The 15158-nt window shown below is 37.7% G+C and overlaps 1 protein-coding gene across 1 annotated transcript in view; it reads left to right on the top strand.

Moving 5' to 3' along the window:
• Positions 1-299: 299 nt before the first annotated feature.
• The window catches only part of LOC140479505 (uncharacterized), a 34312-nt gene continuing 19453 nt past the window's right edge, over positions 300-15158 (top strand). Inside the window, exons 1-27 of the mRNA XM_072573335.1 lie at positions 300-471; positions 939-1010; positions 1103-1213; positions 2856-2927; positions 3019-3147; positions 4786-4857; positions 4949-5077; positions 5765-5836; positions 5928-6056; positions 6749-6820; positions 6912-7040; positions 7731-7802; positions 7894-8022; positions 8711-8782; positions 8874-9002; positions 9695-9766; positions 9858-9986; positions 10675-10746; positions 10838-10966; positions 11657-11732; positions 11820-11948; positions 12636-12707; positions 12799-12927; positions 13618-13685; positions 13781-13909; positions 14597-14668; positions 14760-14888. Of these exons, the coding sequence (XP_072429436.1) occupies positions 300-471; positions 939-1010; positions 1103-1213; positions 2856-2927; positions 3019-3147; positions 4786-4857; positions 4949-5077; positions 5765-5836; positions 5928-6056; positions 6749-6820; positions 6912-7040; positions 7731-7802; positions 7894-8022; positions 8711-8782; positions 8874-9002; positions 9695-9766; positions 9858-9986; positions 10675-10746; positions 10838-10966; positions 11657-11732; positions 11820-11948; positions 12636-12707; positions 12799-12927; positions 13618-13685; positions 13781-13909; positions 14597-14668; positions 14760-14888 (2767 nt within the window). The remainder of the gene's footprint in view (positions 472-938; positions 1011-1102; positions 1214-2855; positions 2928-3018; positions 3148-4785; positions 4858-4948; positions 5078-5764; positions 5837-5927; positions 6057-6748; positions 6821-6911; positions 7041-7730; positions 7803-7893; positions 8023-8710; positions 8783-8873; positions 9003-9694; positions 9767-9857; positions 9987-10674; positions 10747-10837; positions 10967-11656; positions 11733-11819; positions 11949-12635; positions 12708-12798; positions 12928-13617; positions 13686-13780; positions 13910-14596; positions 14669-14759; positions 14889-15158) is intronic.

Raw genomic sequence — 15158 nt, 5'->3', positions numbered from 1 at the left:
AACCTCTGATTTGCTGTTTTCAGAGAGAGGCTTTTTTATTAACACACTCAAGCATAATTCATACAACTAACTTCAGTATAAGTGCAGATATTTCAACTCTATATGTATAGGAACAGAATCATATGCATCTGTAAACTTTAAATCTGTTTCTTCATCAGCCTCCGATGGGACAACAGAGTTTTCCTCCATTTCTTCCCAGTCGACAAGTCAGACACCATCAATTTCAGCAGGTAGGTACATCACATTCATCTGAATATCACTGTTATCAATTGACTGCATTCACACACATTCCTCGAACTATGTTATCTTCCACGACTACAGAAATCACAACCATTACATCTACATCACAAAGTACACCATATGAATCAGCAACCATACCAACAGACTCAATATCATTTCACATAACTACAACTCCAGAATATACAGGGAGGTATTCATCCTTTATAAATATGGAGATCACTCTCCGACAAGGTAAATCTTTCATTCTCTTCTTCGAAATGGGATATAATTTTACAACATTGCATTCAACATCATCCATAAGACAGGCCCTCCTTTCTCTCAACATCAATCTTCTCCATAATTGACAACATAGAAATGGCAGCAAAATATTCATCAATTTTACATTTCATATCATTCAGAACTGCTGTCACATTGTCAAATTCAGCTGCAACTTTCGCACAATTTCAGCTGAGTTTAAGGGATCTACAGTCATTTGATGATTTCCATCTAAACAATCATAAATGTTGCAGTCACTGATTTATCATTCAACCTCTGATTTGCTGCTTTCAGAGAGAGCTATTTCCATTAACACACTCACCAAAGGATGATTCTACATAATTCATACAACTAACTTAAGCACAAGTGTAGATATTTCAACTCTATATCGACAGGAACTGAATCATATGCATCTCTAAAATTTAAATCTGTTTCTTCATCAGCCTCCAATGGGACAACAGAGATTTCCTCCATTTCTTCCCGGTCGTCAAGTCAGACACCATCACCTTTGGCAGGTAAGTACATCACATTCATCCGAAACATTATTATACTTACCTGATCGCATCCATACACATTCTTCAAATTATGTTATCTTCCACGGCTACAGGCAGGTCAACGGAAATAACAACAATTTCATCTACACTACCCAGTACACCACTCGAATCAGCAACCACACCATCAATATCATCCAACAAGACTACAGCTCCAGAATATACAGGTAAGTATTTCTCAATTTTTACATGACTCCACCGAACACCCGACCAAAGGAAGCGTTCCTCTTTCCTTCAAGAACATCTATTTTCCAAAACACTTACAATGTGCACATTTGGTCAAATTTCTGTCAACCATCAACTCTTACTAAAGACTCATTAACATACTTTGTTCCAAATTCTTTCTTTCTCCATATATTTTCACCTCACTCTCCAACAAAGCCAAATCTTTCATTACTGTCATCCATGTAGGATGCTATTTTTCCACATTGTTCCATGTAACAAGCATTTTATTCTCTCAACATAATTCTTCTCTATAATTAACAATCAAGACTTGCCAGGAAATTGTTCACCAATTTTACATTTCACATCAGTCAGAAATGCCAAAACATTGTCGAATTCAGCAGAACTCATGAAATCTGCTGTCATTTGATGTTTTTCATCCTAATAATTGGAAAAATTATAATCATTGATTTTTCTTTCAATCTCTGAATCTTTGCATTCAGAGAGAGGCTTCTTAATCCTGGTATATTAAGATCTTCTCTTTCCTCACTATTGGCCTGGGTCTCAACACCCCACCTTACGAATTTACATTCGTACAACTACCTTAAACACAAGTGCAGAAATTTCATTTCCCTCCTTTTCTACAGAAACAGACTCATCCGTACTATAAATTTTATCTCTGTTTCTCCATAAGCATCCAATGGGACAAAACAGATCCAATCTGATTCCTCCCAGATTGTAACCAGACAATCACGCCTGCCAGTTAGTCTTATTATTTTCATCCTGTAATCCACTGACAACGTCCACACACATTCTTCTGGTTACGTTATCTTCCATGCCGACAGGTGGTTCAATGGAAATTACAACAATTACATCTACATCACAAAGTACACCATTTGAAACAGCAACTTCAGCAGCAGACTCAATCTCATCCCACATAAGTAAAACACCAGAATATACAGGTAGATATTCATCAATCTTTACAGAACTCCTTCTAACGAACAAACACAGGGAGCTTTATTCTTTCCTTCATCAATTCACCGACGTCATTTTTTTCCAAAACACTAACAAGTTACATACATAGACAAATTTCTGTCAACCCACGCCTCTTATCAAATACTCATTCAAGTACTGTCCTCCAAATTCTTCCTTCATTTATAAATATGGAGCACACACACCAACAAGCTAAATAATTGATTCCGTTTCTTCAAAATGGGATATAGTTTTACAACATTGCATTTGACATCGTCCATAAGACAGACCCTCCCTTCTCTCATTCTTCTCCATGATTCACAACAAAGAAATGGCAGCAAAATATTCTTCAATTTTACATTTCATATCATTCAGAACTGCTGTCACATTGTCAAATTCAGCTGCAACTTTAACACAATTTCAGATGAGTTTAAGGGATCTACAGTCATTTGATGATTTCCATCTAAACAATCATAAATGTTGCAGTCACTGATTTATCATTCAACCTCTGATTTGCTGCTTTCAGAGAGAGCTATTTCCATTAACACACTCACCAAAGGATGATTCTACATAATTCATACAACTAACTTAAGCACAAGTGTCGATATTTCAACTCTATATCGACAGGAACTGAATCATATGCATCTCTAAAATTTAAATCTGTTTCTTCATCAGCCTCCAGTGGGACAACAGAGGTTTCCTCCATTTCTTCCCAGTCAGCAAGTCAGACACCATCACCTTTGGCAGGTAAGTACATCACCTTCGTCCGAAACATCACTATAATTATCATCCGAATTCACACATATTCTTCAAATTATGTTATCTTCCATGTTTACAGGTGGGTCAAAGGAAATAACAACAATTTCATCTACATTATCAAGTACACCATTTGAGTCAGCAACCACGCCATCAGAGCAAACAACAATCTCAATATCATCCCACAAAACTACATCTCCAGAATATACTGGTAGGTATTCATCAATCTTTACACGACTCCACCGGACACCTGACCATAGGAAGCCTTCCTCTTTCCTTCAACAACTCACCAACATCCATTTTCCAAAACGCTTACAATGTGCACACTTGGACAAGCTTCTGTCAACCATTATCTCTTATGAAATATACATTAACATACTTTGTTCCAAATTCTTTCTTTCTACATATGTTTTCAGCTCATCTCCAACAAAACTTTCATTACTGTCTTCCATGTGGGAAACGATTTTACCACATTGTCCATGTGACAAGCATTGTATTCTCTCAAAATGTTTCTTCTGTATTATTAACAACCAAGACTTGCCAGGAAATTGTTCACCAATTTTACATTTCACATCAGTCAGAAATGCCAAAACATTGTCAAATTCAGCAGAAATCATGAAATCTGCTGTCGTTTGATGTTTTTAATCCTAACAATTGTAAATGTTGCAATCATTGATTTTTCTTTCAAGCTTTGAATCTTTGCATTCAGAGAGAGGCTTCTTAATCCTGGTATATTAAGATCGTCAAGCAAAAGATGATTCGACATCATCCGTCCAGTTACCTTAAACACAAGTTCGGAAATTTCATCTCTCTCCTTTTCTACAGAAGGAAAATCATTCATATCTCTAAAATTTAACTCTGTTTCTCCATAAGCATCCAATGGGACAACACAGGTCCAATCTGATTCCTCCCGGATCACAAGTCAGACAATCACGCCTGCCATTTTAGTCTTATTACTTTCATCCTGTACATCACTGTAATCCGCTGACAACATTCATACACATTCTTCTGGTTACGTTACCTTCCACATCTAAAGGTGGGTCAATGGAAATTACAACAATTTCATCTACATCACAAAGTACACCATTTGAAACAGCAACAACAGCAGCAGAACAAACAACAGACTCAATCTCATCCCACGTAAGTGAAACGCCAGAATATACAGGTAGATATTCATCAATCTTTACAGAACTCCTTCTAACGAACAAATATAGGGAGCTTTCTTCTTTCCTTCATCAATTCACCGATATCATTTTTTTCCAAAACACTAACAAGTTACATACATAGACAAATTTCTGCAACCCGCGCCTCTTATCAAACACTCATTCAAGTACCTTCCTCCAAATTCTTCCTTCATTTATAAATATGGAGCTCACTCACCAACAAGCTAAATAATTGATTCCGTTTCTTCAAAATGGGATATAGTTTTAAAACATTGCATTTGACATTGTCCATAAGACAGACCCTCCCTTCTCTCATTCTTCTCCATGATTCACAACAAAGAAATGGCAGCAAAATATTCTTCAATTTTACATTTCATATCATTCAGAACTGCTGTCACATTGTCAAATTCAACTGCAACTTTAACACAATTTCAGATGAGTTTAAGGGATCTACAGTCATTTGATGATTTCCATCTAAACAATCATAAATGTTGCAGTCACTGATTTATCATTCAACCTCTGATTTGCTGCTTTCAGAGAGAGGTATTTCCATTAACACACTCACCAAAGGATGATTCTACATAATTCATACAACTAACCTAAGCACAAGTGTCGATATTTCAACTCTACATTGACAGGAACTGAATCATATGCATCTCTAAAATTCAAATCTGTTTCTTCATCAGCCTCCAGTGGGACAACAGAGGTTTCCTCCATTTCTTCCCAGTCAGCAAGTCAGACACCATCACCTTTGGCAGGTAAGTACATCACCTTCGTCCGAAACATCACTATAATTATCATCTGAATTCACACATATTCTTCAAATTATGTTATCTTCCATGTTTACAGGTGGGTCAAAGGAAATAACAACAATTTCATCTACATCACAAAGTATAACATCCGAATCAGCAACCATAACATCAGATCAAACATCAGACTCAATACCATCCCACGTAACTATAACTCCAGAAAATACAGGTCGGTATTCAAAAATCTTTACAGGACTCCTTCGAATGAATCAGCGGAAGAAGCTTTCCTCTTTCCTTCAACAAATCACTAACATCTTTTTTGTCAAAACACTCCCAAAATACGTACTTGGACAAATTCCTGTCAACCAGCATCTCTGATTAAATACTCATTCAAGTACCTTCCTCCAAATTCTTCCTTCCTTCATAAATGTGGAGATCACTCTCCAACAAGCTAAATCTTTCATTCTGTTCTTCGAAACGGGATATAAGTTTTCAACATTGCATTCGATATCGTCCATAAGACAGGCCCTCCTTTCTCTCAACATCATTTTTCTCCATAATTGACAACAAAGAAATGACAGCAAACTATTCATCAATTTTGCATTTCATATCATTCATAACGGCTGTCACATTGTCAAATTCAATGGCAACTTTAGCAAAATTTCAGCTGAGTTTAAGGGATCCACAGTCATTTGCTGCTTTCCATCTAAACCCCATCATAAATGTTGCAGTCACTGTTTTATCATTTAACCTCTGATTTTCCGCTTTCACAAAGAGGTATTTCAAGACACTCACCGAAGCATGATTTTACATAATTCATACAACTAAATTAACCACAAGTGTAGATATTTCATCTCTATCTCAATAGAGATGGAATCAGATACATCTCTAAACTTTAAATCTGTTTCTTCATCAGCCTCCAGTGGGACAACAGAGGTTTCCTCCATTTCTTCCCAGTCGTCAAGTCAGACACCATCACCTTTGCCAGGTAAGTACATCACATTCATCTGAACATCACTGTAATCAACTGACCGCATTCACACACATTCCTCAAATTACGTTATCTTCCACGACTACAGGTGGGTCAACGGAAATCACAACAATTTCATCTACACCACAAAATATAACATCCGAATCAGCAACCATAACATCAGAGCAAACAACAGAGTCAACATCATCCCATATAACTGCAACTCCAGAGTATACAGGTCAGTATTCATCAATCTTTACAAGTACTCCTTCTAATGAACAAGCGGAAGAACCTTTCCACTTTCCTGCAACAAATCACTGACATCTTTTTTGTCAAAACACTCCCAAAGTACATACTTGGACAAATTCCTGTCAACCAGCATCTCTGATTAAATACTCATTCAAGTACCTTCCTCCAAATTCTTCCTTCCTTCATAAATGTGGAGATCACTCTCCAACAAGCTAAATCTTTCATTCTGTTCTTCGAAACGGGATATAAGTTTTCAACATTGCATTCGATATCGTCCATAAGACAGGCCCTCCTTTCGCTCAACATCATTTTTCTGCATAATTGACAACAAAGAAATGACAGCAAAATATTCATCAATTTTGCATTTCATATCATTCAGAACGGCTGTCACATTGTCAAATTCAACGGCAACTTTCGCAAAATTTCAGCTGAGTTTAAGGGATCCACAGTCATTTGCTGCTTTCCATCTTAACCCCATCATAAATGTTGCGGTCACTGTTTTATCATTTAACCTCTGATTTTCCGCTTTCACAAAGAGGTATTTCCATAAACGCACTCACCAAGGCATGATTCTACATAATTCATACAACTAACTTAACCACAAGTGTAGATATTTCATCTCTATCTCTATAGAGATGGAATCAGATACATCTCTAAACTTTAAATCTGTTTCTTCATCAGCCTCCAGTGGGACAACAGAGGTTTACTCCATTTCTTCCCAGTCGTCAAGTCAGACACCATCACCTTTGCCAGGTAAGTACATCACATTCATCTGAACATCACTGTAATCAACTGACCGCATTCACACACATTCCTCAAATTACGTTATCTTCCACGACTACAGGTGGGTCATCGGAAATCACAACAATTTCATCTACACCACAAAGTATAACATCCGAATCAGCAACCATAACATCAGAGCAAACAACAGAGTCAACATCATCCCATATAACTGCAACTCCAGAGTATACAGGTCAGTATTCATCGATCTTTACAAGTACTCCTTCTAATGAACAAGCGGAAGAACCTTTCCACTTTCCTGCAACAAATCACTGACATCTTTTTTGTCAAAACACTCCCAAAGTACATACTTGGACAAATTCCTGTCAATCAGCATCTCTGATAAAATACTCATTCAAGTACCTTCCTCCAAATTCTTCCTTCCTTCATAAATGTGGAGATCACTCTCCAACAAGCTAAATCTTTCATTCTGTTATTCAAAATGGGATATGTTTCGAACATTGCATTCGACATCGTCCATAAGACAGGCCCTCCTTTCTCTCAACATCATTTTTCTCCATAATTGACAACAAAGAAATGACAGCAAAATATTCATCAATTTTGCATTTCATATCATTCAGAACGGCTGTCACATTGTCAAATTCAACGGCAACTTTAGCAAAATTTCAGCTGAGTTTAAGGGATCTACAGTCATTTGCAGCTTTCCATCTAAACCCCATCATAAATGTTGCGGTCACTGTTTTATCATTTAACCTCTGATTTTCCGCTTTCACAAAGAGGTATTTCCATAAACGCACTCATCAAGGCATGATTCTACATAATTCATACAACTAACTTAACCACAAGTGTAGATATTTCATCTCTATCTCTATAGGGATGGAATCAGATACATCTCTAAACTTTAAATCTGTTTCTTCATCAGCCTCCAGTGGGACAACAGAGGTTTCCTCCATTTCTTCCCAGTCGTCAAGTCAGACACCATCACCTTTGGCAGGTAAGTACATCACATTCATCTGAACATCACTGTAATCAACTGACCGCATTCACACACATTCCTCAAATTACGTTATCTTCCACGAGTACAGGTGGGTCAACGGAAATCACAACAATTTCATCTACATCACAAAGTACAACATCCGAATCAGCAACCATAACATCAGAGCAAACAACAGAGTCAACATCATCCCATATAACTGCAACTCCAGAGTATACAGGTCAGTATTCATCAATCTTTACAAGTACTCCTTCTAACGAACAAGCGGAAGAACCTTTCCACTTTCCTGCAACAAATCACTGACAACTTTTTGTCAAAACACTCCCAAAGTACATACTTGGACAAATTCCTGTCAAACAGCTTCTCTGATTAAATACTCATTCAAGTACCTTCCTCCAAATTCTTCCTTCCTTCATAAATGTGGAGATCACTCTCCAACAAGCTAAATCTTTCGTTCTGTTCTTCAAAATTGGAACATAAGTTTCCAACATTGCATTCGACATCGTCCCTAAGACAGGCCCTCCTTTCTCTCAACATCATTTTTCTCCATAATTGACAACAAAGAAATGACAGCAAAATATTCATCAATTTTACATTTCATATCATTCAGAACGGCTGTCACATTGTCAAATTCAACTGCAACTTGACCACAATTTCAGATGGGTTTAAGGGATCCACAGTCATTTGCTGCTTTCCATCTAAACCCCATCATAAATGTTGCAGTCACTGTTTTATCATTCAACCTCTGATTTTCTGCTTTCAGAAAGAGGTATTTCAAGACACTCACCAAAGCATGATTCTACATAATTCATACAGCTAACTTAACAACAAGTGTAGATATTTCATCTCGATTTCTTTCGGCATGGAATCAGATACATCTCTAAACTTTAAATCTGTTTCTTCATCAGCCTCCAGTGGGACAACAGAGGTTTACTCCATTTCTTCCCAGTCGTCAAGTCAGACACCATCACCTTTGGCAGGTAAGTACATCACATTCATCTGAACATCACTGTAATCAACTGACCGCATTCACACACATTCCTCAAATTACGTTATCTTCCATGACTACAGGTGGGTCATCGGAAATCACAACAATTTCATCTACATCACAAAGTATAACATCCGAATCAGCAACCATAACATCAGAGCAAACAACAGAGTCAACATCATCCCATATAACTGCAACTCCAGAGTATACAGGTCAGTATTCATCAATCTTTACAAGTACTCCTTCTAATGAACAAGCGGAAGAACCTTTCCACTTTCCTGCAACAAATCACTGACATCTTTTTTGTCAAAACACTCCCAAAGTACATACTTGGACAAATTCCTGTCAACCAGCATCTCTGATTAAATACTCATTCAAGTACCTTCCTCCAAATTCTTCCTTCCTTCATAAATGTGGAGATCACTCTCCAACAAGCTAAATCTTTCATTCTGTTCTTCGAAACGGGATATAAGTTTTCAACATTGCATTCGATATCGTCCATAAGACAGGCCCTCCTTTCTCTCAACATCATTTTTCTCCATAATTGTCAACAAAGAAATGACAGCAAACTATTCATCAATTTTGCATTTCATATCATTCAGAACGGCTGTCACATTGTCAAATTCAACGGCAACTTTAGCAAAATTTCAGCTGAGTTTAAGGGATCCACAGTCATTTGCTGCTTTCCATCTAAACCCCATCATAAATGTTGCAGTCACTGTTTTATCATTTAACCTCTGATTTTCCGCTTTCACAAAGAGGTATTTCCATAAACGCACTCACCAAGGCATGATTCTACATAATTCATACAACTAACTTAACCACAAGTGTAGATATTTCATCTCTATCTCTATAGAGATGAAATCAGATACATCTCTAAACTTTAAATCTGTTTCTTCATCAGCCTCCAGTGGGACAACAGAGGTTTCCTCCATTTCTTCCCAGTCGTCAAGTCAGACACCATCACCTTTGCCAGGTAAGTACATCACATTCATCTGAACATCACTGTAATCAACTGACCGCATTCACACACATTCCTCAAATTACGTTATCTTCCACGACTACAGGTAGGTCAACGGAAATCACAACAATTTCATCTACATCACAAAGTACAACATCCGAATCAGCAACCATAACATCAGAGCAAACAACAGAGTCAACATCATCCCATATAACTGCAACTCCAGAGTATACAGGTCGGTATTCATTCATCTTTCCAAGTACTAATTCTAATGAACAAGAGGAAGAACCTTTCCACTTTCCTGCAACAAATCCCTGACATCTTTTTTGTCAAAACACTCCCAAAGTTCATACTTGGACAAATTCCTGTCAAACAGCTTCTCTGATTAAATACTCATTCAAGTACCTTCCTCCAAATTCTTCCTTCCTTCATAAATGTGGAGATCACTCTCAATCAAGCTAAATCTTTCATTCTGTTCTTCAAAATGGGACATAAGTTTCCAACGTTGCGTTCGACATCGTCCCTAAGACAGGCCCTCCTTTCTCTCAACATCATTTTTCTCCATAATTGACAACAAAGAAATGACAGCAAAATATTCATCAATTTTACCTTTCATATCATTCAGAACGGCTGTCACATTGTCAAATTCAACTGCAACTTTAGCACAATTTCAGCTGAGTTTAAGGGATCCACAGTCATTTGCTGCTTTCCATCTAAACCCCATCATAAATGTTGCAGTCACTGTTTTATAATTCAACCCCTGATTTTCTGCTTTCAGAAAGAGGTATTTCAAGACACTCACCAAAGCATGATTCTACATAATTCATACAACTAACTTAACCACAAGTGTAGATATTTCATCTCGATTTCTTTCGGCATGGAATCAGATACATCTCTAAACTTTAAATCTGTTTCTTCATCAGCCTCCAGTGGGACAACAGAGGTTTACTCCATTTCTTCCCAGTCGTCAAGTCAGACACCATCACCTTTGGCAGGTAAGTACATCACATTCATCTGAACATCACTGTAATCAACTGACCGCATTCACACACATTCCTCAAATTACGTTATCTTCCATGACTACAGGTGGGTCATCGGAAATCACAACAATTTCATCTACACCACAAAGTATAACATCCGAATCAGCAACCATAACATCAGAGCAAACAACAGAGTCAACATCATCCCATATAACTGCAACTCCAGAGTATACAGGTCAGTATTCATCAATCTTTACAAGTACTCCTTCTAATGAACAAGCGGAAGAACCTTTCCACTTTCCTGCAACAAATCACTGACATCTTTTTTGTCAAAACACTCCCAAAGTACATACTTGGACAAATTCCTGTCAACCAGCATCTCTGATTATATACACATTCAAGTACCTTCCTCCAAATTCTTCCTTCCTTCATAAATGTGGAGATCACTCTCCAACAAGCTAAAACTTTCATTCTGTTCTTCGAAATGGGACATAAGTTTCCAATATTGCGTTCGACATCGTCCCTAAGACAGACCGTCCTTTCTCTCAACATCATTTTACTCCATAATTGACAACAAAGAAATGACAGCAAAATATTCATCAATTTTACATTTCATATCATTCAGAACGGCTGTCACATTGTCAAATTCAACTGCAACTTTAGCAAAATTTCAGCTGAGTTTAAGGGATCCAGTCATTTGCTGCTTTCCATCTAAACCCCATCATAAATGTTGGGGTCACTGTTGTATCATTTAACCTCTGATTTTCCGCTTTCACAAAGAGGTATTTCCATAAACGCACTCACCAAGGCATGATTCTACATTATTCATACAACTAACTTAACCACAAGTGTAGATATTTCATCTCTATCTCTATAGGGATGGAATCAGATACATCTCTAAACTTTAAATCTGTTTCTTCATCAGCCTCCAGTGGGACAACAGAGGTTTACTCCATTTCTTCCCAGTCGTCAAGTCAGACACCATCACCTTTGCCAGGTAAGTACATCACATTCATCTGAACATCACTGTAATCAACTGACCGCATTCACACACATTCCTCAAATTACGTTATCTTCCACGACTACAGGTGGGGCAACGGAAATCACAACAATTTCATCTACACCACAAAGTATAACATCCGAATCAGCAACCATAACATCAGAGCAAACAACAGAGTCAACATCATCCCATATAACTGCAACTCCAGAGTATACAGGTCAGTATTCATCAATCTTTACAAGTACTCCTTCTAACGAACAAGCGGAAGAACCTTTCCACTTTCCTGCAACAAATCACTGACAACTTTTTGTCAAAACACTCCCAAAGTACATACTTGGACAAATTCCTGTCAAACAGCTTCTCTGATTAAATACTCATTCAAGGACCTTCCTCCAAATTCTTCCTTCCTTCATAAATGTGGAGATCACTCTCCAACAAGCTAAATCTTTCGTTCTGTTCTTCAAAATGGGACATAAGTTTCCAACATTGCGTTCGACATCGTCCCTATGACAGGCCCTCCTTTCTCTCAACATCACTTTTCTCCATAATTGACAACAAAGAAATGGCAGCAAAATATTCATCAATTTTACATTTCATATCATTCAGAACGGCTGTCACATTGTCAAATTCAACTGCAACTTTACCACAATTTCAGATGGGTTTAAGGGATCCACAGTCATTTGCTGCTTTCCATCTAAACCCCATCATAAATGTTGCAGTCACTGTTTTATCATTCAACCTCTGATTTTCTGCTTTCAGAAAGAGGTATTTCAAGACACTCACCAAAGCATGATTCTACATAATTCATACAACTAACTTAACCACAAGTGTAGATATTTCATCTCGATTTCTTTCGGCATGGAATCAGATACATCTCTAAACTTTAAATCTGTTTCTTCATCAGCCTCCAGTGGGACAACAGAGGTTTACTCCATTTCTTCCCAGTCGTCAAGTCAGACACCATCACCTTTGCCAGGTAAGTACATCACATTCATCTGAACATCACTGTAATCAACTGACCGCATTCACACACATTCCTCAAATTACGTTATCTTCCATGACTACAGGTGGGTCATCGGAAATCACAACAATTTCATCTACACCACAAAGTATAACATCCGAATCAGCAACCATAACATCAGAGCAAACAACAGAGTCAACATCATCCCATATAACTGCAACTCCAGAGTATACAGGTCAGTATTCATCAATCTTTACAAGTACTCCTTCTAATGAACAAGCGGAAGAACCTTTCCACTTTCCTGCAACAAATCACTGACATCTTTTTTGTCAAAACACTCCCAAAGTACATACTTGGACAAATTCCTGTCAACCAGCATCTCTGATTATATACACATTCAAGTACCTTCCTCCAAATTCTTCCTTCCTTCATAAATGTGGAGATCACTCTCCAACAAGCTAAAACTTTCATTCTGTTCTTCGAAATGGGACATAAGTTTCCAATATTGCGTTCGACATCGTCCCTAAGACAGACCGTCCTTTCTCTCAACATCATTTTACTCCATAATTGACAACAAAGAAATGACAGCAAAATATTCATCAATTTTACATTTCATATCAGTCAGCACGGCTGTCACATTGTCAAATTCAACTGCAACTTTAGCAAAATTTCAGCTGAGTTTAAGGGATCCAGTCATTTGCTGCTTTCCATCTAAACCCCATCATAAATGTTGGGGTCACTGTTGTATCATTTAACCTCTGATTTTCCGCTTTCACAAAGAGGTATTTCCATAAACGCACTCACCAAGGCATGATTCTACATTATTCATACAACTAACTTAACCACAAGTGTAGATATTTCATCTCTATCTCTATAGGGATGGAATCAGATACATCTCTAAACTTTAAATCTGTTTCTTCATCAGCCTCCAGTGGGACAACAGAGGTTTACTCCATTTCTTCCCAGTCGTCAAGTCAGACACCATCACCTTTGGCAGGTAAGTACATCACATTCATCTGAACATCACTGTAATCAACTGACCGCATTCACACACATTCCTCAAATTACGTTATCTTCCACGACTACAGGTGGGGCAACGGAAATCACAACAATTGCATCTACACCACAAAGTATAACATCCGAATCAGCAACCATAACATCAGAGCAAACAACAGAGTCAACATCATCCCATATAACTGCAACTCCAGAGTATACAGGTCAGTATTCATCAATCTTTACAAGTACTCCTTCTAACGAACAAGCGGAAGAACCTTTCCACTTTCCTGCAACAAATCACTGACAACTTTTTGTCAAAACACTCCCAAAGTACATACTTGGACAAATTCCTGTCAAACAGCTTCTCTGATTAAATACTCATTCAAGGACCTTCCTCCAAATTCTTCCTTCCTTCATAAATGTGGAGATCACTCTCCAACAAGCTAAATCTTTCGTTCTGTTCTTCAAAATGGGACATAAGTTTCCAACATTGCGTTCGACATCGTCCCTATGACAGGCCCTCCTTTCTCTCAACATCACTTTTCTCCATAATTGACAACAAAGAAATGGCAGCAAAATATTCATCAATTTTACATTTCATATCATTCAGAACGGCTGTCACATTGTCAAATTCAACTGCAACTTTACCACAATTTCAGATGGGTTTAAGGGATCCACAGTCATTTGCTGCTTTCCATCTAAACCCCATCATAAATGTTGCAGTCACTGTTTTATCATTCAACCTCTGATTTTCTGCTTTCAGAAAGAGGTATTTCAAGACACTCACCAAAGCATGATTCTACATAATTCATACAACTAACTTAACCACAAGTGTAGATATTTCATCTCGATTTCTTTCGGCATGGAATCAGATACATCTCTAAACTTTAAATCTGTTTCTTCATCAGCCTCCAGTGGGACAACAGAGGTTTACTCCATTTCTTCCCAGTCGTCAAGTCAGACACCATCACCTTTGGCAGGTAAGTACATCACATTCATCTGAACATCACTGTAATCAACTGACCGCATTCACACACATTCCTCAAATTACGTTATCTTCCACGACTACAGGTAGGTCAACGGAAATCACAACAATTTCATCTACATCACAAAGTATAACATCCGAATCAGCAACCATAACATCAGAGCAAACAACAGAGTCAACATCATCCCATATAACTGCAACTCCAGAGTATACAGGTCAGTATTCATCAATCTTTACAAGTACTACTTCTAATGAACAAGCGGAAGAACCTTTCCACTTTCCTGCAACAAATCACTGACATCTTTTTTGTCAAAACACTCCCAAAGTACATACTTGGACAAATTCCTGTCAAACAGCTTATCTGATTATATACACATTCAAGTACCTTCCTCCAAATTCTTCCTTCCTTCATAAATGTGGAGATCACTCTCCAACAAGCTAAATCTTTCATTCTGTTCTTCGAAATGGGACATAAGTTTCCAACA

The sequence above is a fragment of the Chiloscyllium punctatum genome, chromosome 1, assembly GCF_047496795.1.
Source record: "Chiloscyllium punctatum isolate Juve2018m chromosome 1, sChiPun1.3, whole genome shotgun sequence".
Taxonomy (NCBI): Eukaryota; Metazoa; Chordata; class Chondrichthyes; order Orectolobiformes; family Hemiscylliidae; genus Chiloscyllium; species Chiloscyllium punctatum.
Note: the sequence above shows the minus strand (reverse complement) of the source record. Positions and strands in the feature narration are given on the sequence as shown.